We start from the raw sequence: 27,583 nt of genomic DNA, 5'->3' as shown, positions 1-27,583 counted from the left end.
CGCGTTGGAACATGGTGGGCTTGGGCAGCAGAGCGCGAAGCATGGCAGGCATCGGCTGTGGCGGGATGGTGGAGCAGGTGAGCAGGGGCACCAGGTCAAAGCGGGATGCTAGTTGCTGATATCAGGATGAGCCTCTGGTGGTTACTGAAAATCTTTGCTCCCAAGCGCCATAGTCCTGCCCAGCGCTCACACCTGCTGCTGGCGCCAGAGTCGCCACTAGTACCCGCTGCCAGCGCCGGAGCCGCCATTCGCACCCTCTGCCGGTGCCAGTCCCGCTCACACCCGCTGCCAGTGCCCAGCACCGGTCCTGATCGCTTGGTGCCATCAGCAGGTGCAAGAGGCAGCTGCCAGCCAATTGCCCCTGAGGACTTCTCCACCTCCCCCTGCTCCTGAGGGGCGATCAGGGCAGCAGCTATTGCTGGCACCCGCTGCTGGCGCCAGCCCCAATTGCTCCTCGCCACAGTGGGAGGGGCCAGGTGGGGCGCAGAGGTGGTCCAAAACCCTCCCCTGTGCCCACCACAGCCTCGCGGCCCACAGTTCCTTTCAAGGTGCACGAATTTTGGGGCCCTAGTTTATATATATCAACCAAAAATGTGTGAGATTGATAGGTGGAACTGAGTGAGGTATGGGTTTATACGGTTGCCAAGCATAGGCTGTCAGACCCCGCAGCAAGGTGTGCTGTGCTCAGGGTCCTGTCCCCTTCAGTCCATTGGGGGCGGGGAGCCGGTTGTCCGCGCCGGCTCCAGGGCAAAAGCCTCTGCCGTGCTCCCCTTCGTCAGCGCCTCAAGCCCCAGCAGCAGCGGCAGCGGCTGGGGATGAGCTGGTGATCCCAACAGCCCGGCAGCTCAGTGGCGGCGGCGGCGGCATTGGGCCTGGGGACCGGCGAACAGGCAGAAGGTGGCCCTGACGGCAGGAGGCTAGGCCTAGGGACCCTAGTACCCACTGAGCCGCCGGCCCGGGCTCCCTACCCTTCTCCCCACGTAAGCCTGTACCATCGTGGGCCAGGCTGCAGCCCGTGCGGCTCAGTGGATGGAGCCGGCCTGCGGGGTCCCGGGTTCGAGTCCGGTCAGGGCACATGCGGGCTCGGTCCCGGGGGGGGGGGGGGGGGGGGGGGCATCCAGGGGGCAGCCGGTCGGTGATGTCTCTCCTCACTGATGTTTCTCTCTCCCGCTCCCTGCCTCTCTGAAGTCAATAAAAATAAAATAAAAATGAGACTGTTGGCCGGTCTGACAGGCAAAAGAACGGCACCCACCTAATCAAGGGCGGTCCCACCCGATTCCCCTCCATCGGGAGTGACGGCCACCCTCCCGGCCTCCCGCGGGGACGCGCCCCTCCGCCCGCGGCCGGCCTCGCCCTGGGCAGCGGCTCCCCCGCCAGGCGGGAGCCTGGGAGGCGGCGCTGCGGCGCTCACCCCGCCCCGGGCCGCCCCCTCCCCACCCCCGGGCCGCCCTCTCCTCACCCCGCGGCCGCCCGCCCCGGCCCGGGCCGCCCCCTCACCCCCCGGCCGCCCTCCGCACCGCGAGGAGCCGCCGCCGGGACAGCCAGGCCCCGCCAGGCCCCGCCCGCCCGGCCCGGGCCGCCCCCTCCCCACCCCCGGCCGCTCACCCCGGCCCGGCCCGGCCCGCCCTCTCCTCACACCCCGGCCGCCCGCTCACCCCGGCCCGGGCCGCCCCCTCCCCACCCCCGGGCCGCCCTCTCCTCACCCCGCGGCCGCCCGCCCCGGCCCGGGCCGCCCCCACCCCCTCCGGCCGCCCTCCGCACCGCGAGGAGCCGCCGCCGGGACAGCCAGGCCCCGCCAGGCCCCGCCCGCCCAGCTGCGCGGGCCGCCGGAACGGAGCGGAAGTGGACGCCGGGAGACTTCCGGCAGCTGGGCGGCGGGAGGAAGGCGTGCGGGGAATGGCGACCAAGAGGTTGGCGCGGTAAGCGAAGGGCTGCGGGCGGGCGGCGCGGGGCGCGGGGCGCGGGCGGCGTCAGTTTGCTCTCCGCACAGCACCCGAGGGGAGCGGCGCCGTCCGTCCGTCAGTCCGTCAGTCCGTCAGTCCGTCTGTCCGTCAGTCCGTCCGTCCGTCAGTCGTCGGCCCCCGCACCGGCGGGCGGTACTGACGGGCTCTTCCCTGCAGGCAGCTTGGACTCGTCAGGAGCAAGGCCCTGGGCGCAGCGCGCGGGAGCCCGGCGGGCAGCAGAGGCCGTAAGTGGAGGCAGCCTGTGCCTGTGCGGCTGCACCCCACGCTGGGGACTCACACAGGACACCCCCTCTTTTGCAGGGCAGCTGTTTGACTACTTAATTGTGATTGATTTCGAGTCGACGTGCTGGAATGATGGGAAACGCCACCAGACCCAGGAGATAAGTAAGTGAGAACTGCCGAAGGCCAGGCGAGCACAGATGAGTCATTTTAAAGTGTGTAGATGTAACAGGTCAGCAGTTAGAGAAAACAAGATGGCCGATGAATTAGTAGTTTACTGTAAAACCTGACTTACCAAAAAAACGGGGGGGAGCAAAAACCTAATGCCTAAATGTGTCATCATCCTACATAATAAAATGGTAATATGTAAATTACCATCACTCCCCTACGCCCACGATTGGGCCAGCAGGAGGCGCAGGGGGCGGGACTCAGGGTGGCCGGGGTAGCTGATTGGGCCAGCAGGACGCTGAGCTCGCGGCGCCACAGCGTCTGTGCCATGGCTGCGCCGGAGGCTTTCGAAAGGCCTGGTGCACCAGCGGATAGACAGCCAGGTCCCCCGCGATCAAAAGCCAAAGCGGGGGAGCTGGCTGGCTGTCTGCTCCGGCACAAGGCCTTTCGAAAGCCTCCGCCGCGCCGGAGGCTTTCGGAAGGCCTGGTGCACCAGTGGACAGCCAGCCAGCTGGTGCACCAGGTGCATGATTAAATCATGCACTGGGCCTCTAGTATGAAATATTTTTAGTGGGGGAAGGTAGAAGAGGGCATGGGGGTAAGTGTGAAGGACAGACTTGATTTGGGGTGGTGAACATGATCTTACCTAATAATAGACAAACATGTAAATTGACCATACCTCCGCCACACCCACAGCCAATCAGGAGTGAGTATGCAAATTAACCTGACAAAGATGGCGGGTTAGCTTGCATATGCAGGTGCAGAGTGGCTGGGAGGGGCGGGACACCTGCTATGAAGAGGGGGGTGGCGGAGGGAGCTACAGGAGTGGTGCTCCGGCAGGGAGTGAGGACTTGCGGGCTCTCAGGAGGCCGGGAGCAAAGCCAGGGGAAGGAAGGCCTATTCTTGCATGAATATCATGCAACAGGCCTCTAGTATATAGATAATGTCCGATAGAATTGTATATCTGAAACCTGTATAATGCTATTGGCCGATAACATTTTAAAAATTAGAAAAAATAATTGTTTTAGGATTGCATTCAAAATCTAAATTGCATAGAAACTGGGGAAAAAAACCTTTGCAAAAAGGAGTAAGTACATTTTTGCTTCCATATGGCTTTTAATGGTGAAAATATATTTGAATTTTAAGTACATACTCAACTTTAATATTTTGACATTCTTTGGCATAACTTTAATTATAACCATTACATCACATTGCTTTGGTCATTTTAGTATGTTTTTACTGAGACAGTGATTTATTAAGTGTCAATTGGTGATTCTTTCACGTAGTTGAATTTCCAGCAGTATTGCTGAGCACATCAACCGGAGAGATTGAATCTGAGTTCCATGCTTATGTTCAGCCTCAGGAACATCCAGTTCTTTCTGAATTTTGCATGGAGCTGACAGGCATAAAGCAGGTATGCCCTTCCTTACTTCTCTTCTCACTGCCCCCAGCCCCCAAACAATAAACAAACAGGTTTGATGCAAATATTAAAATTCAGAAGTCAATCTCAAAAAGAAAATAAAACCTATATACCACTTGGAGCTAGGTTTATTCAGTATTAGAAGAAATAACGTCCCCTCCAGAAGGGCATTAGAATCATTAAAAATTAGAATAGTGTGGAAAAAATGAATATCAAATCTATTTTATGGAAATGAAATACATCAAATTTCTGGTGGTCTGGATTATTATTTTTCTGTGCAATTTTAGAATGGTAACCTAATTTTTCTTACTTTATAGAGTTCTAATCATTAAATTATCTCTTTCCCATGTGTTGCAACATTTTTTCACTAGGTAAATTCTTTGTCAGTAGGACCTCTTCTTTGTTATATACCCCGCAGTGCCTAATTACTAGTATGTGGTCAATAATTATGAAGTTTCATTGTTGAACTCAGATTTTGTGACTATTCAGGCTCAAGTGGATGAAGGGGTCCCTCTGAAGATTTGCTTATCTCAGTTCTGTAAATGGATTCAGAAGATTCAGCAACAGAAGAAAATTACTTTTGCTACTGGGGTTTCAGATCTATCTACTGCAGAAGTAAAATTGTGTGCATTTGTTACTTGGTCAGGTAAAAAAAGTTCGTAGCATCACTCTTACGTAATATGTAAATATTTATCTCCAGTAAGAATTACACTTGTTAGCCTTCTGGCCAGGAAAAGAAATCCAAGTGCCCAACAGAAAAGTAAATTTATTCCTATTTTTTAAATTGCCATTCTGGGATGCCTGAAGACTTTAAGCCTTAACTTTAAGAATCTTGATTGTTCCTCTGAATCCAGGTAAAGATTATTTAGTGAAAACTCTTATCATGCTATTTTATACAATCTTGAATAAAAAGAGTTCTTGTTCAACTCATATCCTTTGCTTTTTTTTTTTTAACATATATATTTTTTTATTTTAGAGAGGAAGGGAGAGGGAGAGAGAGAAACATCAATGATGAGAGAGAATTATTGATCAGCTGCCTCCTGCACGCCCCCTACTGGGGATCGAGCCCACAACCCAGGCATATGCCCTTGGCTGGAATCGAACCCGGACCCTTCAGTCCACAGGCCGACGCTCTATCCACTGAGCCAAACCGGCTAGTGCATATATCCTATGCTTTTATTTCACACTTACTAATGTTGACATCAAGGAAAAAATGGGCCATTTAAAGTAGATCTTTTATATGCTTGTGATACAGCATTGCCATTAATAGAATGATAGCGCTGTGTCATTGCTGCTTAGCATTAATAGGTGTACTTGGTTTCTGGTTGCGATGTTTAGTTTCTCAATTATATGAATATTCTCTTAGAATGTTAAAAGCAGATAACCTTCATATAGGCCTTATAATTTCACATCTTACTCTTTCTGAAATATTCAGTATGTCTTATTGGATCTTTAATAAATCATTTTGAAGCTTAGTTACCAATCTTCATTTCTTAACAGTCAGTTATATAAAGTGAATAATTGTTAGATATTAACAAGTCAATTAAATCTCATTATTATATACTAACTACATTATTATATATAGTATTACATGTTATATGATTCTAAATCTTACTATTTTATATCATTTTTCATCAGTTTATTTATAAATGATAATAGCATAAAAACTGCTGGCATCATTGCTTTGTTCTATTTTAATATACTTAATGCAGACTGGGACTTGGGTGTTTGCCTGGAGTATGAGTGTAAAAGAAAACAGCTGTTTAAACCTGTGTTCTTAAATTCTTGGATTGATCTCAGAGTAACTTACAAGGTAAGGGTCAAAGGTGGGGGCATGTTCATTTTCCTTCTTTTGAAAAATGATTAAATTTTATTCCACACATAGGTATGGATTTCTACAAATAAAATATTTTCTTTTGAAACATTCACATAAAGACAATGTAACAAAAATAAGCAATTCAAATCTAGAACTAAAAATGATGAAGAATGGTTCATACAGTCTTCCAAATAGTAATCATTTTCTTAAACATGTCTTTATTTATTTATTAGGTTTTCTATAGGAGAAAACCAAAAGGACTGAGTGGCGCCTTGCAGGAGGTGGGAATCGAATTCTTGGGACGGGAACATTCTGGTTAGTATAAACTGAAAATCATTTTATTATGTAAGTAATTTTATTTTTTATAAAGTCTTTTATGTGAATCTCATTTTTTGTGATGTCATTAATAATACTTCAGCCTAGAAAAAGTTCCTTCTAATTATACAATTTAAATTATTTCTAAGTCAAATGACCATTTGCGTGTAAGATAAAGATTGCCATCTAGTGGTTGTCCAGTTGCTAAAAAAGAATGAAAAGAATTAGCCAACAAATGGAATTAAACAAATGCCCAAATAATACAATGGACTAGTGGAAAACTAAGCAAAACTCACAAAACATGGCCCCTCAGAATCTTGGTCACATTTTTGTGAACTGTCTAACAAATTTTCACCTCTTTCTCTGTAAATGTGGGAGACCTTGTCTTTCATTGGTAAGGCTACCGCAGCTTTCCACAGACCAACTTATCATGATCAAAACTAGTAGATGGTCATAAAACTAACAGTTCCAATTTCCATTTAAGTGGTGGGTCTTTTTGTTGTTATTGCTGTATTTCTTTTTAGTGGTACTAAAGATAGTGTTTGATATTTATTTCCTCAGGATTGGATGATTCTCGGAATACTGCACTTCTTGCTTGGAAAATGATCAGGGATGGTTGCTTAATGAAAATTACAAGGTCCTTGAACAAGGTCAGTGGCATCAAACTCCTTTATTCTGTCATCTCAAATTTCAGAAGTAATTGTAGGGTCGTTGAAATGTAGACGTCATGAGTGTAATAATTTATGTCAGTCAATGATGGCATTTTTCTTTTTTTGTCATATCATATCATGTGTACTAAAGAAATTCTGAATGCACAGTTGCTAAAGCTATTGGATTTGTTTGTGGAATCATAGGTTCCCACTAAGAAGAATCCCAACATTTTGGGCAGAAATTTGAATACCAATCAAGTTGAAGAAACATCAGCCTGCAGCAGAAGCAGTCAGGGTCCCAGCACAAGTGATAGGGAGCCTAAAAATACAATACATTGTCATGAAAACGTTCAAATGAGGTCTGTTGGTATGAATTCCATGAAAGCAAACCAAGATGAGTTACAACCAAAGAGCAATTTAAAAGTGGGTCTTCGCAGCGTCAGAAACTGTTTCTCTCTCTTCACTCCTCAGTCCTCTACTCCTCTGGGGCAGCTGCAGTGCCCCAGCATCGGTGCACCTGTGCAGAAGCAAATAAAAGACGAACATCATGCATTTAATTCCAAATCTAAGGCTTCAACAATGGGTTCCAGTTTGGTGCTTGTTTCAACTACCATTTCGTCTGTCAATCATGTTTCTGATGTGGAGATGAGTTCTGCTCTTGACTGTTTGCCTATGTTGACTGATTGGGAGGATGTAGCTTTACTGCCAGCATCTCAGCCTGAGCAAAATATAGATTATATGCCTCTCATTAGTGACTCGAACTTAGCTACTTCATTAAAGTCTGGAGAAAGGTTAGTGGTTCTAAAAGAATCTGAATTGCTAAGTTATGAGAACTTTGAAAGCACAGAAGAAACTCCTCAAAAATCGGAGACCTCTAAGTCGGTTGTGTATAAGAGTCCACATACTACTATTTATAATGTAAAAGAAGCCAAAGATCCAAGGTCAGATGTTTCTAACTTTAAATTACCTGAGTGCAAATCAAGCAGTTTGAACAGTGTTAAGGCCAGTATGTCTTACCCTTCAGTTCTGGGGAAATGTCTTCTTTTAGGTGGTACTAAAAGGAATCCACCCAGCCCTCCAGTTTTCCCCCCAGCTAAAAAGCAGCCCTTCACTATTCATGAAGAAAAGCCTACATCATGTGATGGCTCCCCAGTGAGCTCTCGGAAGCTCCTCTCCTCTGTCTTCACTCCTACTGTTAACCTACAAGGGCCTTGGAAGAGTGGGAAAGTGACACCTCCATTATGCAAGTGTGGCCGAAGGTCCAAGAGACTTGTTGTTTCTAATAATGGACCAAACCATGGGAAAGTCTTCTACTGTTGCCCTATTGGGAAACACCAAGAAAACAGAAAATGTTGTGGTTATTTCAAATGGGAACAAACACTTAAAAAGGAGAGGGCCAACAGCACAATTTGGTCTCATTCCTCAGGGGCACTCAACTCTAGTTCTCCAGAAACAAGCCATGTTTGTGACCAAAAGGTAAATGTTTCTACTAAAAATTCTTTGAGACTCAGACCTTCAATGAGGAATTGATGAACTTTATATCTAAACTATGTTTTTACGTTAGTGTGACTTTAATGTAAAGAGGAAAGCATATAGGGCTACAAGTTATGAGAACAGCATTATCTGAGCTCTGTAGACTGGACTTGGACTTTTACACACACACACACACACACACACACACACACACTGAAAAGAGAGAGACAAATTTCACAGGCTTCTAATTTCAGTCACCAGCTATCTAACTTCTGTCTTTTGTTCATGTATGAAGACTGATTGTTCCTTGAATTCCCAAACATGAGTAATCTTAAAATGCCTTACGCTATTTTATTTATATTTCATATATTGGCATTTGCCAAATTTATCATACTTTGAAGAACCACAAGTGAAATATTTTGTAAACTGTATTTATTAAATACTAGAGGCCAGGTGCATGAAATTTGTGCACAGGTAGGGTCCCTAGGCCTGGCTGGTGATCAGGGCCCATCAGATTCCTGGCTTCCCTGCTTCCTCCTTCCCTCGCTCCCTTCCTACCCCTCTGCTGCCACTGGTTGCCTGCCATGTTCCACGCCGCTCCCTGCTGGTCAGCCCTTGTCATAGTGAGCGATTAAACTCCCGAGGGGACAATTTGCATATTAGCCTTTTATTATCTATACTAATAAAAGCCTAGGTGGTCCTCGCGCCCTTGCGCGATGCCCTCATGTCATCACAAGATGGCCACCACAAGATGGCTGGCAGGGGATGGCAGTTGTGGGCAATCAGGCCAGCAGGGGAGGGCAGTTGGGGGTGAACAGGTCTGCAGGGGAGGGCAGTTACGGACGACCAGGCCAGCAGGAGAGGGCAGTTGGGGCAACCAGGCCGGCAGGGGAGAGCAGTTGGGGGCAACTGGGCCTGCAGGGGAGGGCAGTTGGGGGGGACCAGGACGGCAGGGAAGGGCAGTTGGGGGCCATCGGGCCGGCAGGGGAGCGGTTAGGGGGGTGATCAGGCTAGCAGGCAGAAGGGGTTAGGAGCTCATCAGGCAGGCAAGTGGTTAGGAGCCAGCAGTCCTGGATTGTGAGAGAGAAGTCCGACTGCTGGTTTAGGCCTGATTCCATCGGGCCTAAACCGGCAGTTGGACATCCCCTGAGGGGTCCCAGATTGAAGAGGGTGCAGGCCGGACTGAGGGATACACCCTCCCCCATGCACAAATATCATGCACTGGGCCTCTAGTCTACACTAATAAAAGAAATATGCAAATTGACCATACCTTTGTGATGCCCACCAGCCAATCAGGAGTGCATATGCAAATTAACCCAATAAAGATGGCAGGTTAATTTGCAGGCGCAGAGCGGCAGGATGCTTGCGTCATCGCCATGGCGACACAGGCTTTCCACACCACCCTAGCCGCTCCTGGCCTCTGGGCAGCGTGAGAAGGCAGAAAGGTGGCTCCGGGCCGGAGCGGAAAGGCTGCTCTGGCCTGAGCGAAGGCGGTGCCGGCAGCCAGGGGAACGAAGGCCCATTCTTGCACGAATCTTCATTCGTGCATCGGGCCACTAGTCTATATATAAAAAACCCTAATATGCAAATAGACTGAACAGCGGAACAACCGAACAACTGGTTGATATGATGTGCACTGACCACCAGGGTGGGCACATGGAACATGGCAGCATCAGCTGCGGTGGGATGGTGGAGCAGGTGAGTGGGGGTGCCAGACCAAAGCGGGGGCACCAGTCGTTGTCATCGGGGAGAGACTCAGGTGGTTACTGAAAATTCTTTGCTCCCACACGGCGTGGTCCCACTGGGTGCTTGCACCTGCTGCCGGCGCCAGCCCCCCTTGCACTGCTGCCAGCGTCGGAGCCACCACTCACATCTGCTGCCAGCGCTGTCAGTGGGTGTGAGCAGCAGCTGCCAGCCCCGATCTCCCCTCAGGGCTTCTCCACCTCCCCCTGCTCCTGAGGGGCGATCGGGTCTGGCAGCCGCCTCTCACACCCGCTGCCAGCGACAGTCCCACTCGCACCCGCTGCTGCACCGGAGCTGCCACTCGCACCCGCAGCCGGTGCCTGGCGCCAGTCCTGATTACTCCGCGCTGACAGCAGGTAAGAGCAGGGCTGCTGGTAGACGGGACCAGGAGACCGCGGTGGGAGGGGCCAGGTGAGGGCACCGAGAATGGGCCGGGACACACCCCTGTGCCTACCGCAGCCTCACGGCCCACAGTTCATGTCAAGGTGCAGGAATTCATGCACTGGGCCCCTAGTATAGGATAATAAACAATAGTATATGATATTTTTCTTTTATAGTTAAGTCTTGAAACTAATTTTGAACTATTTTAAATTACTTGAATAAAAATATGATTAATAAAAATCCCTAAACTATTTTTCAGGTCACTATTTCTACTTTGAGAATTATGGTAATTTGACTTTTTTGTGCTTCTAAAAACTTACAAGTTATTCAGTTTTGTTTCAATGCTTGAAGATTGGTTCTGATTTGTATATTAGCATATTAGAAGAATTATTCAACTAAGATTTGAAAACCAGCAGGTCAGAGATTTGGTCCATAAACTGCTTCTATATTTTACGTTTTAAAATTTCTCATCAATAGATGGTATTCTTTTTGTATTATCAAGTTATAAGAACACTGACACCAATGCAGAGGAATTTACTATTTTATTTCAAAATTCAGCCTCTTGTTATAACCACAAGGTATTTAAAATCAGTAGTTTATAAGCATACTATCACATTTTTATCACCTCTTCATAATCTTGTGGTTTTTACAGTCTTTGTTTTATGGATGCTGTGATAATTAATGGAATGGTTTTAAATAGTTTCCCATTCTTTCTTCCTCAGTTCATTTCTTTTTATCTTCCCACTGATAGTCTTCGGCAGCTCTTGAACAAATTCTACCTGTTGGTATCAAGGGAAGAAAATTAGCCTGGTAGTTTTCATTTTTAGACAAAGTCAATTATATGAACTCTAGGTGGAGAATAGGACACATTGGGATGAGGTTTTGGTAACACCGAAAAGGGAGAAAGGAGGACTTGAGATTTTCCTTGGTATTTAATATTTTACTCCCAGTCTGATGATGAGCCAGATGACCCAACAAAATTTAAGAGTTTAATTTAATCTCAAAGGTTCTGATTCTTATCCATGTCATTTGCTGTAGTATGTTTGAGGAGAATGTTCATTAAAATTAAAAAAAAAAACAAATTTTTCAGAACACTAAGCAAATATCATAATTAGAATACCTACCTTTCTAGGATATTTGTAAGGCGCTGTAGTGTTTTTTACATATTCCTGAATCTCTTTTTTTAGTTGTTCTTGGTCGTGTGACTTGTAATTGGGGTTCAGAACAATAAAAGCCTTTACTACCTAAAATAAATATTTGAAACACCAATAAGATCAGTTGTGTATTTTTATGCTTTAGTGTGTCCTGTTTACTTTCTCTGACTGGGAATCTAAGTGCTTGGTGGAAGGCCTGGAGGTTTAACAGGGTTTGATCCTGACTCTGGGCTCTTCAGTCCGCCAGTCGGCTCTCATACCCCCTGTTCTGTATCTAATACAAGAGAGTTTCCGGGACCCCTGCTTTGTGATCTACACTTGAACCTTCTCATCTAATTACATCTTGAACTCCACTTCGTTACCTCTCTCTGTTCTTGTCAAAAAGTTTCCTATTGCCCTGGCCAGTTTGGCTCAATGGATAGAGCATTGTCCTGTGGACCAAAGGGTCCAGGGTTCGATTCCAGGCAAGGGCATGTACCTTGGTTGCAGGCTCCTCCCCAGCCCAGGCCCTGGTCATGGCTCGTGCAGGAAGCAACCAATCGATGTGTTTCTCTCACATCGATGTTTCTCTCTGTCTTTCCCTCTCTCTTCCACTCTCCCTAAAACTCAATGGAAAAATACCCTCAGGTGAGAATGAACCAAAAGAGCCAAGTGTCCTGTTGGAAACGCAGTACACTAAGCACTGTCCAGGCTGTGGAACCGAGCGGCTGGGTCCCCACCTGATGACAGTCCCTGGGCCTGCCTGATGCCTGGAGGCCACGCCCTCTGTCCCGGACACTTCGGTGGCTCACGGTGGGAAGATTCCACAGCCAGTGTGCTCTTGCTCTGACCCACTTGCCTGACGCTGAGGAACAAGAGTAGGTGTGGGGTGGCCTTGCTCTCTCATTGGCAGAACACAGGGAAGCTGTCATCACTCTGCTCAGAAATCTAGCTCAAAGTCCACCCTTCCCTGAACGGTTTGTAAAGCCCTGCCCAGAGTGTTTGGACCTTTGGTGGAGAAGGCAGAAGGCCGCCCTCCTGTGTAGCCACTTCAAGAGTATATTGAGATTCTAAGTGTTACCCAGCATTCCATCACTGCCTTCCGAGGGGCAACTCTAGGTGAGTCAAATAGCAATGCGCCACCAAATCCAGCCCACCAGCCGGCACTCCGTGGCGGGCACTTCCTCGGGGCACAGCTCCAGGAGGCGTCTGCAGCTTTTAAGATGAAATACCCTGCACTGAGCAGGCTGAGGCCAAACTCCCAGTAGGAAGCGGAGTTTGAGATTGAACGAGTTCGGCTTGAAGGTAAGCTGCCACCTATCCACCACAGTCTGAGAGCAAATATTGATTGAAAATGAACTGTTTGAAACAGTAAGCCACTTTGGGCAACCAGTTAGTGAGAAACGATCATTGCAATACCAGTGAGCAATGTTATAACATTTTATGAGAAATTATTCAATTTTGTCTTTACCAAAACCCCTTGAACATTTCTAATTTACATGTGCCATGGGGCAGTTGTGCAACTAACTGTGTGTATGTATATGCATGTATATAAATTTATCCCATCCATAGGACAGTGGTAACAAAGCCACCCACCCCTTTGTCCCTGTTGGAAGTGGTGTCTTTTAAAGAAGCCTTGTGGAAAATACACATTTTTGAAAATTGTGAAAATGTAGCTAAATAGGCAAATTAAGTCATTGGCTGAAAATAAAACTTTAAAAGCCAAGTACCTGGCTGGTGTGGTGAAGTGGTTAGAGCACAGGCCTGTACACCAAAGGGCTGCGGGTTTGATTCCCGATCTAGAGGATGTACCTGGGTTGCAGGTTCAATCCTCAGCCCTAGTCAGGATGTGTGCAGGAGGCAACTAATTGCCTCTCTCACATCGATGTTTCTCTCTCTCTCTCTCTCTTTCTCCTCTCCCCCTCTTTCCCTCCCTTCCTTCCACTCTCTAAAAATCAATGAAAAAAACATCCTTGAGTGAGGAGTAAAAATAAATAAATAAATAAAAGCAAAGTAACCACATCAAATAACTAAAAATTATTAAAATGTGAAAATCAATTGAGAGGGCACTGGCCCTCCATGGAGAGGAGTAAAATTCCTTGTAGTATGTTTTGCAGTTTTATTCTGTAGCAATTCTTCCGGACCAGCGCATCTCTATCTGACTTGCACAGTAAGTGGATTCTGTTTCAATGAACTATTATTTAAGTATGTGTCAGCTGCTAACACATTATACAGTGGAGACGAATTCGTTCTTTACTTCTCCTCTGATGGGGTCTGGGCTGCTGACAGCAGCCGACTCCGCCACCGCGGGATGCTCAGCCAGGGCACTCTCCACCTCAAACGGTCCGATTCGGTAGCTGGAGGTGAGACATACAACAGGCATTTATAACGTGAGCAGCAGGTTCACTCCGGAGCACCGATGACCGGTTCACACAGACATACGCACAGCTGCAGAAATTACCCGGAGGATAATATGACATCATCTGATCTCCCAACAAACCAGAAATACCCGTCTTCGTCCATATAGCCTCTGTCCCCGGTGATGTAGACGCTGCCTCGGAGAGTTGACGCTGTTTTTGTAGGGTTATCCTGTGAAACAAATAGCATTTTGTTTCGTGAATGTGACTTTTCTGTTCCGCGGAACCCGTAGTGTGCAGAGGAAGAAGCCTGCCCTGGAGAAGCCTTAGAAGAAGAGGAGCCAGCCTGTGAAATAAGGAAGGGGAGCCAGTTACAAAGACTAGGCACGCTTCCACCCAGAGAATTCTGTAGGTGGACCACAGGGCAAACGCTGCAGAAGCTCAAGCTCAGAGGGGCAGGCTGCCTTTGGCTAAGTGGCTAATATCAAACACTGGCAGGAATGAGAGAAGGAACACTCAGAGTTCAAGGAAAGAACCAACACTAATAATTCAAAGGACAGTCAGTTGTTTCTATGGTGTTTTGTCTGGTTTTACACGGAAATAGAATTGGTTCTGAACTTTGGCAGGAAGAAAGATGATGTGTTGCTAACTTATTTAAAACTCACCAGCAAGTAGAGCATAGGCCTTGGATGAATTGATGTAAACCTGGCACTTACTGTACACTGTGATTAGGGATGGAAATACATTTGTAAGGAGCTTGGAAGGCCTTCGGTGGAAGAAGTGCACTTGCGCTCCTGCCCCATTCTCTATCCCTCGCACCCCTCCCAAGAAGGGAGACCACGCACTGGATCCCAGGACAGTGATGGCGGTGTTGGGTGGGCCGCCCTCCGCCCGCGGCATGGCTGGAGGCGTGGTCCAGCCCGGGAGCCCGAGCCTCCTCCGGCCAGCATGGGCGCTTTCCCAGTTCTCTGTCTTAGGACAGGGGTCTCTCAAGAAAAGGCCAAGTACCTCTCTTAGGCATGTTTTGTGGCGAGTAGAGATAATTACCAAGGACTTTTGAGAAACAAATAGAAAAGAAGAAGTTATTTAATGAGCCTCTTACTACATAATGAGTGAAAAGGCCAACTGGTCGCGTAGGTACAACTTGAAAGCCAATGTCTCCTTCTTGTCCAGGAGGTAGAACATTGCCATTTGCATCTAAAATCTAGGATAAAACAGAACAATGAAGGGAATTTTTACTTAATGCCACCTCTTAATCTTTGCTTTGCTTATTTTGTTTTAATTTATTGCCATTTAAATAATTCAAACAAATTTTAAGAATACTTTAAATTCTTAAGAGAAATGTACTTAGTTAAATTCTTATTGCAAAATATATAAAATGCAGGTTAGCCACATGTGAAAAAAGAATAAAAGTTTTAATTGTAGCATCCCATAATAATCACATTTTGGAAATATTTTTGGAGACGATATAGACATAGGAAAAAATAGGATCATTTTATAATGTATTGTTTTTGCAAACTGCTTTTATCATTTAGCAATTGTCTTTTCCTCTGAAATAGACCTTCACTACTGGTTTTCAAACTTTGTGGAACAAGCAGCACCTGGCTTCACACCGACGTACGGAACCAGCGGAAACAGTGAGGGTGAGCCCTTTCAGCCTGTCCTCTGACCCTTCCCAGACCCCTCAGGAAGGGAGCGTTCACTGAGCACTTATTCGAAGTACTAAATCCGAGTGCTTTATGAACTGCAGATGTCTTATTTTCTTTAGTCCTTACAATAGTCCTGCTTGGTTAGAACTATAGTTAAGCTCATTTTACACATGAGGAAACTGAGGTGCAGAAGTTTAAGTAACAGTGCGTGACTGAGCGGAATCAGAGCTCAGCATTCAGGTCAGACCCTGCCCTTGCATCTACACTCTGGGATCTCTCCAGTGTTTTTTTGGACTCTCACCCAAGGATGTTTTAGAGGGGGGGAGGGAAGGAGAGAGAGATAGAACAAGAGAGAGAAACATTGATGTGAGAGAGAAACATTGATTGATTGACTCCCATATAAGCCCCAACCTGGGATCAAACCACAACTTTCTGGTAAAGGGGATGAAGCCCCAACCAAGTGAGCCACCCAGACAGGGCCAGTTCAGATTTTAAAAATCCAAATTAGCATTTCCCAGATTGATTGCTTATCTTATGTACCAGATTTTGCTCTAAATGACTTCAGCTGTTTCCAAATATGAACACTCGACGGCCTTTATATTCATCCACCGAGAACCGTGAAGCCTGAGATGTGGCTTGGCTTGTGTGGAAAAGGAGGACATAATTCTTAGCTGGCACTTTCCAGAGGGAAGAGGGCTTATGTCCTCAGTGAGAAACTTGAAAGGCAAAGGAATTCTAAATGTAAAATCTTACCATTAAGTTCTTGTAAATAAAAACATACGAATTCCCACCCAGTCATCTAAAGAAATATTTGATTCCAGGAATCAGGAATTACTGATGGGGAGGAGACATTTTAGGAGCTGCAAAGGCTCTTTAATGACGGGAAAAGATAAAATGCTCTGTCTCTGGAGAGTCACATTCCTCATAGTTCAAGGGTCCCAAGATGTTAAACAAGATTAGGAGCTTCGGGCTTTGAAGTTGCAGGGACTTGATGTCCAGCTGGTTGGACACATACCCACATACCAGAGTGTGGGTGCGGCTGTCTAGCTAGGGACCAGCTCACCAGACTCCCACAGGAACAGCAGCCAGACCTGAGCCGCTGGGCAGTCCCATCTCAGACAAGGTTCCCACAGCCCAGTTAGAGGGGAGGAGAGGGCCCAGCACCGGGTTTACAGAAACAGTGATGGCAGCAATCAATGTCATCTGCCCTTTCTCAAACTTCCCTGATCGCGAGAACTACCTGGGTGCTGGTTTCAAACACAATTTTCAGGCTCCCACCCTAAATCCACTGACTCTCCAGGGAAGGGGCTGGAAAATGAGTATTTTCAGCGAGTGCCATGTGATTCTTCTGATCAAATAAGCTTGGGAAGCATTGGTGGAATCTACAGCCCTCGTTAGGTTTGGCCTGAGCTCTGTCAGTTCACCCGCGTTGCGTTCTTGCTGCTCCGGTTTTCTTTTACGTAGCAGTGCAAGTTCCTTCGCTGTCCCTAGCTTCGGCTGGGTTGATTTAGGAACAGTTCTAACCTGTACAAGGGCGCTGGTGGGATACAGGATGCCACTCAGGGGTAAGAGGTGGAGATGGCAGAGGTTAGAGGGAGCATGCTGCAGCCGCTCCTGCCCACGTGCCTCTCCGGGCACCTCACCCTCCCGCCAGGAGCTGTGCCGAGCACAGACGGGACTAGGTGGCTTGGGGCTGAGTCCCAGCACCAGCAGCTACTGTCTGACCTCGGGAACATTCTGTACCATCTCAGGGCCTCATCTGTAAGTGGTTCTAATAGTGCTCTGTCTCTCATGGGCTTCTGGAAATTAAATGGGCTAATATTTAGAAAACGCTTAGAATTGCTTTTTAAAAAACTGGGGTGCTTCAGCAGCACATGTACTAAAATTGGAACAGAAAGAAAATGGAGACCAACAAAGTGACATTTCTCGTCCATTCCCATCTTTCCATGGAAGTTAAGATAGCATGAAATCACCACCCAAACTGGGAGTGTAGGGGAGGGAAAAGTGGGGGAAACGGCGGGCTGTTCAGTCTCCTCCTGAAGCTGTCTGCACAGACCTTAACGTCAAAAGCAGGCGAAGGCTTTCCCATTGAGCCGGGCTTAATCTTCATTCCCTTAAAATGTCCACAGATCAGCACCTAGTCAGGAAGAAGGGATAAAGTAACGTTACCAGTAACATCAAACTTACTCATTTATCCACCATATTTTTGAGAACTTAGTAGGAATCAGGTTCAAAATAAAACAGATTATCTGCTCTCATGTCTATCTCATGAAGTACAGAGATGGACACTAAGTAAAGTATGTATAATAAAGTTATAACACTGGATAAATTTATAATTACTAAAATATCCATATTTATGAAAACATTTTACTCATATTAGCATGATGCTTATGCTGTTCCTATTTAATAAATTTGCCAACTTTATTTTTGGTATTTTCATTGTTGACCAGATACTACATTCTTATGGTTTATAAGTTGATGCATTGTAAAAAGATACAATTTGAAAACATTCTTTCAGCTTTTCTCTTATCTGTTCCATCTTACTCCCTTCCCTACATAATTACCACTTCTGTTATTATTTTTTCATTTTCTTGAGAATTTCTTATTACTATTTCTACAAGCTCTTTAGATGACCCTTTTAGAGTATGCTTGTCATGATGTTGTCCAGCAAACTCGTAATGTTTTCAGTAATAAGCAACTCAACATCTTCAATTTTGAGGCAATCTTGACTAAGTAAGTTCCCTGTTATATATGGGGAAATCATTTTATAACTCTAGTAATTTTTTTCATTTAAAAATATTTTAATGCGTTTACCTTGATCAGTTGTATAGCAGTTTTTCTTAATGAATGGCTATTTCTATTACACAGCTCCAGGTTGTAATGTTAGGCTATTTAACCAACTGTGTCTGTGAGGGAGCACAGGAGACTTGGTTGGAAAGTTTGTAAGGAGGAAATTCCAAAAAGGGGAGTTGGCGGAAGGCGGCCACCCCTGTTTCTCGGAATTCTGACCTAGGGGAGTTGGCTGAAGGCAACTGCCCCTATTATTCCTTGGCCTTTCCAAACACGTCTGCGCATGTGCAGACCCTCAGGTGTTTACCGGAATCTTTTTGCTTAATCATAGGTGTCCTTGCTTAAAGGACACTGCAGACACATGTGTCCTCCCAAGATTACTTACCCTACTAATTATATCCGAAAGTTAAACCTTATCTCAAACTGCTGTTACAATAAAAGCCTGAAGAAGCAGGTGAATGGGGCTGTCTGGTCCCTCTAGCCAGGCAGCCCCTTAGCTCTCTCTTTCACAGAAACATGTGTCAGAGTAATCATTCATCCGTCACTCAGGGTCTGCTGGTCAGCCCCGGCATGTCTGTTACAGGGCTTTTTTAATAACTAGCTTTCCTCAAGCTTTTTAAAAACTGCTCTGACCACTGCATTCCCCCCTAGCCCTCACACAACCCTAGGTAGATAATGAACCTTTGGTTTCTATGCATCGGACTACATGGGATCCAGCCCTGTCTGCCCAGGGAGGGCTGTACCGTCTCAGTCTGCCCATATCCTTCGTAGATCTCCAGCCCCGTCCTGCTTCTCCACTGCTCAATCACTTCAGGGCTCATGGGTTCCCCAGCACTCACACAGTGTTTTAAGCTTTTGAACTTAAAGCTTCTCAGAAGACAGGTCACGGATTAAATTTAGGAGGAAAAATGGGAAGAAATAGAAATTAAGATTATTTATAATGAAAAGTCAACATTAATTGTGTTTTATTTATTTATTGTCTAAAGTTTTACATATGTCTCCTTTTCCCCCCAATTGACCACCCCCCACCCCCCGCCCCAGCCATTCTCCAGTGTCTGTGTCCATTGGTTTTGCTAATATGCATGCATACAAGTCCTTTGGATGCTCTCTAACCACCCCCCATCCCCTGCCATTTGTCTCTGGATTGATTCTTATTCATCAGATTATGTTGATCATTATATCCCACATATGAGTGAGATCACACCATTGTTTTTAGTTCTTAACTCCCCTCTCCAATACAAAATAAACCATTCTAACATCATAAAGTGACTCCCCACACACCAGTTTTTCTTTTTTTCTCCCTTTTATTTGGGGGATGGGAAGCATGATTTATTTCAAAAAAATTCTTAGGGAAGATATCACACATGGTAATATTTAACTAATATGTTAAATCAGGATTAAAAGTTTTCTAGTTGTCTGAAATTGAATATGAAATATTTATACAATGAATAGTATACAGCTGTAAAAAAAGAACAAGGACATTCCTGGATGGTGCTGTCCAATAGAGCTTTCTGTTCCATGGAAATTTCTCTCATCTTTGCTATCCACTTAGTGTCCTCTAGCTCAGTGTAGCTACTGAGCACTTGAACCATGATTAGTACAACTGAGGAACTGAATTTTATTTTTAAGTATAATTGGCATATAACATTAAATTAGTTTCAGGTGTACAACATAATGATTCGATATTTGTATACTAGAGGCCCAGTGCATGATTGAATCATGCACGTGTAGGGTCCCCTACACGCTTTCGCTTTTCGCGATGGAGCTAGGTGCCTGTCCGCTGGTGCCAGAGCAGACAGGCACCCAGCTCCCCCACTTTTGATGGTCTGCAGCCGCTGAGGGGGGCTACCCTGCTGTTGAGAGGCACAGGGGGCGGGACTCCCGCCCCCTGCGCCTCTCAACGGCCCCTGAGGGGGGCTGCTGCGGACACCTGGCTACCCTGCCGTTGAGAGGCGCAACTGGGTGTCCACGGCAGGCCCCCTCAGCGGCTGTGGATCTGGCCATTGAGAGGCAAAGGGGGCGGGAGTCCTGCCCCCTGCACCTCTCAACAGCAGGGTAGCCCCCCTCAGTGGCAGTGGATCCGTGCCTCTCAATGGCCGGATAGGCCACCCCGAGTCCCGCCCCCCAGCCTCCCGCCGCCCAATCGTGGGCGTAGCGGAGTGATGGTAATTTACTTGTTACTCTATTATTAGATAGGATATTGTGAAATGAGCACCACAATAGATTAATTAATATCGGTCATCCTACATAGTTACAAGATTATTTTTGTTTGTGATAAGAACTTTTAAGATTTACTCTCTTAGTCTTAAAACATGCACTACAATATAATTTTAGTCTGGAACTGAATTTTTAATTTAAAATCAAATTTTAAAGACTTACATGTGGCTAGCTGTCACTACTTTGGACAGCACAGTTTTAGGATGTATTGTTAGGGGGAAAGGTGCAGCACTGTGTGCATATTATATTTCCATTTATATTTATAAAGAGGGGAAGAACATATGCCTGCTGGTTTGTGTACGCATGGATTTCAGGGAGAAGGAGAAATGAGACTGAGGACAAGGTTTGGAGAAAGAATTTCAATATAGATTCTTATATACCTACTAGAGGCCTGGAGCACGAAATTTGTGCCCAGGCAGGGTCCCTAGGCCTTGCCAGCAACCAAGGACGATTGGGGCCTTCTGGCTACCAGCCAGGGCCTTCCTTCATTCCACGCTGCCCCCTGGTGGTCAGCGCATGTCATAGTGATTGAACTCCCAGTCTCCCGGTTGAACTCCGAGAGGAGCCTTTGCATATTAGCCATATATATATATTTTATTTAAATGTGACTAGAAAAGTTCACATAACAAAATTCAGTATATATGTATATATATATATATACATATATACTGAATTTTATGTTATGTGAACTTTTCTAGTCACATTTAAATAAAATCAATTAAAAATAGTTACCAGCCTGGAGAAACCAAGATGGCGTCATAGGTAAGCACCTAAACTGCTGCCTCGCACAACAATTTCAAAACTACAACTAAAAGACAGAACGGACATCATCCAGAACCACAGGAAAGCTGGCTGAGTGGAAATTCTACAACTAGAAGGAAAGAGGAAAGCACGCGGAGAATCAGAGGAGCTGCAAAGGGCTGAGGTACAGAGACACGCGTGCAGAGAAGAAGGGCAGCTGAGTGCCTGGCTGGCTTTCTCTGGCGGGAGGGAGAAGGAAGCTCCCGATTGCACTGAACCCCAGTTCTGGGCGAAACCCCGTGGACCCAGGCTCATACGGGGGGAGTCTGGATTGTCAGGTAGAGAGAAAGGCACACTGAGACTCGAAGACTCGGGGGAGCTGCGGTGGGCAGGGGTCTGGAGGCACACGCATGCGCAAATGCGTGCAGAGAAGACTGACTGCAGAGGTTGCCGCTGGCTTTCCCTACCAGAAGGGAGTCGGAAGCTCCTGACTGCACTGAACCCCAGTTCCGGGCGAGCCCCTGGGGACCCATGCTCTTACAGGGGGAATCTGGACTGTCAGGCGGAAACTCAGGGGAGCCGCAAAAGGCAGAGGTCTGGAGGCACGCACGCAAGGGTAAGGCTGACGGGAAGCCAAGACTGTCTGCTCAGCCCTGAGACTCTGCCCCATCCAAGCTGAGCACAGAGGCTTTTGCAATTTTGCAAGTCTTGTTTCATATGGCTGTCTCCATCACAGAAGTTCTCCTGGCATAGACACAGCTGATCCTCACAGCAAATTGGCCTGGAGGTCAATTCCTCCCAGTGATACCAACAACAATCAAGACTTAACTACAACAAGGCTGTACACACAGTCCACAAAGGGGTGCACCAAGAGTGTCCACCTCAGGTAACTGGGGAGGCTGACACACTGGGCCATATAGGACACCTAGCACACAAAGCTACCCTACCAACTCAGGGAAGCAGTGAAAATGTGGAGACAAAGAAACAGATCACAAACAAAAGAAATGGAGGAAAACAAAACGACTGGATATAGAATTCAAAACCACGGTTATAAGGTTTTTCAAGAATTTCCTAGAAAAGGCTGATAAATTTAGCGAGACCCTCAAGGATATGAAAAAGGACCAACTAGAAATTAAACATACACTGACTGAAATAAAAAATATTATACAGACACCCAACAGCAGACTAGAGGAACGCAAGAATCAAGTCAAAGATTTGAAATACAAAGAAGCAAAAAACACTCAACCGGAAAAGCAAAAAGAAAAAAGAATTCAAAAAGTTGAAGATAGTGTAAGAAACCTCTGGGACAACTTCAAGCGTACCAACATCAGAATTATGGGGGTGCCAGAAGAAGAGAGAGAGCAAGATACTGAAAACCTATTTGAAGAAATAATGACAGAAAACTTCCCCCACCTGGTGAAAGAAATAGACTTACAAGTCCAGGAAGCGCACAGAACCCCAAACAAAAGGAATCCAAAGAGGACCACACCAAGACACATCATAATTAAAATGCCAAGAGCAAAAGACAAAGAGAGAATCTTGAAAGCAGCAAGAGAAAAACAGGTAATACCGACAAGGGAACACCTATACGATTGTCAGCTGATTTCTCAACAGAAACTATGCAGGCCAGACGGGAGTGGCAAGAAATATTCAAAGTGATGAATATCAAGAACCTGCAACCAAGATTACTCTACCCAGCAAAGTTATCATTCAGAATTGAAGGTCAGATAAAGAGCTTCACAGATAAGAAAAAGCTAAAGGAGTTCATCACTGCCAAACCAGAAGTATATGAAATGCTGAAAGGTATTCTTTAAGAGGAAGAAGAAAAAAGTAAAGATAAAAATTATGAACAACAAATACATATCTATCAACAAGTGAATGTAAAAATCAAGTAAATTAAAAATCTGAGGAACAGAATAAACTGGTGAATATAATAGAATCAGGGGCAAAGAAAGGGAGTGGATTGATAATTATCAGGGGGAAAGGGGTATGAGGGGTGCAGGAAGAGACTGGACAAAAATCGTACACCTATGGATGAGGACAGTGGGGGGGAGATAAGGGCAGAGGGTGGGGTGGGAACTGGGTGGAGGGGAGCTATGGGGGGAAAAAGGAGAAACAATTGTAATAATCTGAACAATAAAGATTTATTAAATTTAAAAAAACAGTTACCAATTCATCTTGTCAAATGGAATCAGGACCAGAGTAAAATACATCCATGCTGTTCCCTGTTTGCTGGAACAGGGTTCCAAGTCGGGGTGCTTCTTTACTGTCCCCGGTCGGAGGACAATCCTTGTCCCCTGGGCTCTCAGGGCCATGTACATGGCTGACCCTGCCCGGGACGTGGTAATTATTATCACAGAGGAGTAAGAGGATGGAGAGGAGAAGAGATTGCTAAATCCCATACCTACGAGTCTGGCATTATGTGTTTAGGCAGAAAGATCTTTTATTTTAGACCTTCCTCTTTCTCTCCTCTTTCCCCATGATGTGCCTCTTTACCAACCTTTCTTACCTGGTCATAGCATTTTGCACAAGCATTCGGTATACAGTTGGCACTGAACAGAAGACTGTGATGGGAAACTTGGAGAGCGTCTGCAATGTGTAAGAAGTAAACTCTTGGTCTTACTACAACTTTAATAAGTGCCTAAGTGTCTATGGGAGGCACAGTGATTATCTATACTAATAAAAGGGTAATATGCTAATTAGGGTGGATGTCTTCCGGACGTCCATCAGGAAAAGCCACAGTGGCTGCAAGGGCCTAGGGCCGGCACCACGTGGGAGAGGTGGGCAGGTCCGGCGCTCGAGTGGGAGGGGCGGGCCAATCCAGTGCTGCCAGTCTAGCGTCATGGCCCCTTTTGCAGAGGCGGCGAGAAGGCAGCGCCGCAGCACGGTCCCAGTGCTGCCCTTCCACAGAGGCAGCCACAGAGGCAGCAGTGTGGGCCGGTCCAGGCGCCATGCCTCCGCAGAGGCTGGACGGGGTGCAACCTGCTGTGCCTCAACCTCCCCAGCCCCTCCCCCAGCCGGCCTGGCCCCAGATTGCCCCCCACCCACCAGTGTGCAGGGGTCGGGGCCAGCGCTAAGAAGCAAGGGCCAAGCTGGCAGTGACAGCAGCAGCAGGGTGATGGTGGCAGCGCCTTCCTCTGAACTTCCTGGTCATCTCCCACAGAAGAGGACATCCCCTGAGGGCTCCTGGACTGTGAGAGGGGGCAGGCCGGGTTGAGGGACCCCCTCCCATCCTGTGCACCAATTTCGTGCACCAGGCCTCTAGTTCTAACATAAATGCACTCACACCTTTCCTCAGCTTATCTGTTCAGGTTTTTTACTTTCTAGATGTGAAATTCCTTAAATCACATTGTGCTCTGATTTCTGCAAGCGCGTGTGCGCAGTCCTGTCGGCAGCACTGCTAACGCATTTCTAAACACTGACCTCTTGGGTCTGCTTACTTGCAAGATGGAAGTTGGCTCAAACTGTGGCAAACGATGTGCAAATACACACGCTCCCTGGATCCATGGCGAAAACACGCTGCTCCATGCAGACTTGGCCCAGCCTGTGTCGGAGGTGTTCCACATCACATCCGAAGGTGTCAAATCCAGCCAGAACCTGACCCATGTGGGAAAACAAATCCAAAAGACCAGTAAGTGAGCCGTCACCTTTGCAGTTGTGGACACCTCCAGCTGCAGTTCTGTGAGGCTACCTTCCATTTACAGATAATCCTAAACCGTAACTGCTGTGGGTGTGTGCAGTCATTTTAGGAGATCCACTTGTTCCGCTGGTGAAGTAAATGGCCATGGTCTCATCGTGTCTTGTCTCCACACACGTGTGGTTGTCAGTGGCACATCTAGGAAAGAAGAGCAATGGTGAATGTGCATGTTAAACATGTGTGGTTGTTCCTGGCATGTGGGGGCAGAAGAACTGCAGTGATTCTGCACATTAAACACCGCCGGACACTGTCGGCACAGAAAAGGATCTGAGAAACCATCCACTCGGACCGCCGGTGTTCCCCTTTGGTCAGGCCCTAGTGATTTGGATTGAATTCAAGGTGAATGCCATCTCCCTCTCCATCTCCTCAGGTGCTTTCTAGAATCAGATTAACTCCCATCGATAGCCCATTTATAAAGGCCAGTTTCATAGCCTTTTATTGTATTATGGTGCCCGAAATTCATGCACGGGGGGTGTGTATGTCCCTCAGCCCGGCCTGCACCCTCTCCAATCTGGGACCCCTTGAAGGATGTCCTACTGCTGGTTTACAGGGATCAGGCCTAAACCAGCAGTAGGACATCCCTCTCTCAATCCGGGACTGCTGGCTCCTAACCACTCACCTGCCTGCCTACCTGACTGCCCCTAACCACTCTGCCTGCCGGCTTGCTCGCCCTCAACTGCTCCCCTCCACCAGCCTGATCACCTACAACTGCCCCCTGTGACAGCGTGCTCGCCCCAACTGCCCCCCCCCCCCCCGCTGTCCTGATGGTCTTAGGCGACCCACAGGTTGAGAACTGCTAGCAGGGTCGCCTAAGACCATCGGAAAACACAGATATTTACATTACAATTCATAACAGTAGCAAAATTACAGTGATGAAGTAGCAACGAAAATAATTTTATGGTTGGGGGTCACCACAACATGAGGAACTGTATTAAAGGGTCGCGGCCTTAGAAAGGTTGAGAACCACTGAGTTAGAGGGATCAGGCCAGCTGGTAAGTGAGTGGTTAGGAGCCAGCGGTCCCGGATTGTGAGAGATGTCTGACTGCAGGTTTAGGCCTGATCCTGCACCAGCAGTCAGACATCCCCAGAGGGGTCCCGGATTGGAGAGGGTGCAGGCTGGGCTGAGGTACCCCTCCCCCATGCATGAATTTTGTGCACCGGGCCTCTAGTCTATAATATTAAAAATGTAATATACTAATTAGACCGGATGACCTTCCAGACGAAGCTGGGGCTGCGAGGGAAGCCCAGGTCCTGGTTGCCTGCCAGCAGCCAGAAGGAAGCCCGGGTCCCAGGTGCCAGAGGGAAGCTGGGGCCGATAGCTGGGGGAAGGAAGGCCTACTCTTGCACGAATTTTGTGCATCAGGCCTTTGGTAGTATATAAAGCTGGGGTCGCTAAACTACAGTCCATAGATCAAATCAGGCCCACCTCCTGTTTGTTTGTTTGTTTGTTTGTTTATTTTATTAAAGTATTATATGTGTACATATCTTACCATTGCCCCCTCCCACCCCACTGCCATACATGCCCTCACCCCCCAATGTTTTGCATCCATTGGTTATTCTTATATGCAGGCATGTAAGTCCTTTGGTTAATCTCTTATCTCCCCCACCTCTCCCTAACCTTCCCCCTGTAATTTGACAGTCTGTTTGATGCTTTACTGCGTCTATATCTTTTTGTTTATCAGTTTATAATGTTTTTTATTATCCACAAATGAGTGAGATCATGTGGTATTTTTCCTTCATTGACTGGCTTATTTCACTTAGCATAATGTTCTCCAATTCCATCCAGGTTGCTGCAAATGGTAAGAATTCCTTCTCTTTTATGGCAGCATAGTATTCCATTGTGTAGATGTTCCACAGTTTTCTGATCCAGTCATCTGCTGACGGGCACCTAGGCTGTTTCCAAATCATTGCTATTGTAAATTGTGCTGGTATGAACATAGGGGTGCATATATCCTTTCTGATTGGTGTTTCTAGTTTCTTAGGATATATTCCTAGGAGTGGGATTACTGGGTCAAATGGGAGTTCCATTTTCAGTTTTTTGAGGAAACTCCATACTGTTCTCCACAGTGGCTGCAGCAGTCTGCATTCCCACCAGCAGTGCACGAGGGTTCCTTTTTCTCTGCATCCTCGCCAACACTTGTTTGTTGATTTGTTGATGATAGCCATTCTGACAGGTGTGAGATGGTACTGCATTGTTGTTTTGATTTGCATCTCTCGGATAATTAGTGACCTTGAACATGTTTTCATGTGTCTTTTGGCCTTCCTTCTGTCTTCTTTCTAAAAGATTCTATTTAGGTCCATTGCCCATTTTTTTATTGGATCATTTATCTTCCTTTTATTAAGTTGTATAAGATGCTTGTAGATGTTGGAGATTAAACCTTTATCAGTGATAACATTTGCAAATATGTTCTCCCATAGAGTGGGATTTCTTGTTGTTTTGTTGATGGTTTCTTTTTCTGTGAAACAGCTTTTTATTTTGATGTAGTCCCATTTGTTTATTTTCTCTTTAGCTTCCATTGCCCTAGGAGCAGTATCAGTGAAGAAGTTCTTTCGGCATATGTCTGAGATTTTGCTGCCTGTGGATTCCTCTAGTATTTTTATGGTTTCCTGTCTTATGTTTAAGTCCTGTATCCATTTTGAGTTTATTTTTGTGTATGGTATAAGTTGGTGATCAAGTTTCATTTTTTTTTACATGTATCTGTCCTACTTTCCCAATACCATTTATTGAAGAGACTGTCTTGACTCCATTGTATGTTAATGCCTCATTTGTCAAATATTAATTGAGCATAGTGGTTTGGGTCGATATCTGAATTCTCTATTCTGTTCCATTGATCTATATGTCTGTTCTTG

General features: G+C 46.4%; 2 protein-coding genes across 4 annotated transcripts in view; one reads left to right on the top strand and one right to left on the bottom strand.

Annotated features, from left to right (window-relative positions):
- The first annotated feature begins 1,830 nt into the window (after window positions 1–1,830).
- ERI2 (ERI1 exoribonuclease family member 2) lies at window positions 1,831–11,235 on the top strand. The gene is made up of 9 exons (XM_079759782.1): window positions 1,831–1,919; window positions 2,121–2,188; window positions 2,265–2,348; window positions 3,638–3,765; window positions 4,261–4,417; window positions 5,484–5,584; window positions 5,821–5,902; window positions 6,464–6,552; window positions 6,757–11,235. Exons 1-9 carry the CDS (start codon window positions 1,897–1,899, stop codon window positions 8,080–8,082), a joined length of 2,058 nt encoding a protein of 685 aa, XP_079615908.1. The 5' UTR covers window positions 1,831–1,896; the 3' UTR covers window positions 8,083–11,235.
- ACSM3 (acyl-CoA synthetase medium chain family member 3) overlaps window positions 10,791–27,583 on the bottom strand; it is a 50,883-nt gene continuing 34,090 nt past the window's right edge. The window contains exons 5-14 of one of the 3 annotated variants that reach the window (XM_079759790.1): window positions 24,728–24,871; window positions 24,477–24,633; window positions 23,546–23,625; window positions 18,822–18,945; window positions 17,345–17,425; window positions 14,742–14,843; window positions 13,744–13,985; window positions 13,540–13,639; window positions 11,274–11,393; window positions 10,791–10,928 (exon numbers count right to left, since the gene is read on the bottom strand). In XM_079759790.1, coding sequence (XP_079615916.1) covers window positions 10,842–10,928; window positions 11,274–11,393; window positions 13,540–13,639; window positions 13,744–13,985; window positions 14,742–14,843; window positions 17,345–17,425; window positions 18,822–18,945; window positions 23,546–23,625; window positions 24,477–24,633; window positions 24,728–24,871 — 1,237 coding nt within the window. In that variant the 3' untranslated portion in view covers window positions 10,791–10,841. Of the gene's footprint in view, window positions 10,929–11,273; window positions 11,394–13,539; window positions 13,640–13,743; window positions 13,986–14,741; window positions 14,844–17,344; window positions 17,426–18,821; window positions 18,946–23,545; window positions 23,626–24,459; window positions 24,634–24,727; window positions 24,872–27,583 lie in introns of all 3 variants that reach the window. The other 2 variants (XM_079759792.1, XM_079759791.1) reach the window with 2 other exon arrangements.

This window comes from Cnephaeus nilssonii, assembly GCF_951640355.1.
Source record: "Cnephaeus nilssonii genome assembly, chromosome: 2".
NCBI lineage: Eukaryota > Metazoa > Chordata > Mammalia > Chiroptera > Vespertilionidae > Cnephaeus > Cnephaeus nilssonii.
The sequence above is the reverse complement of the archived record's forward strand: the minus strand, read 5'-3'. Positions and strand labels throughout refer to the sequence as shown.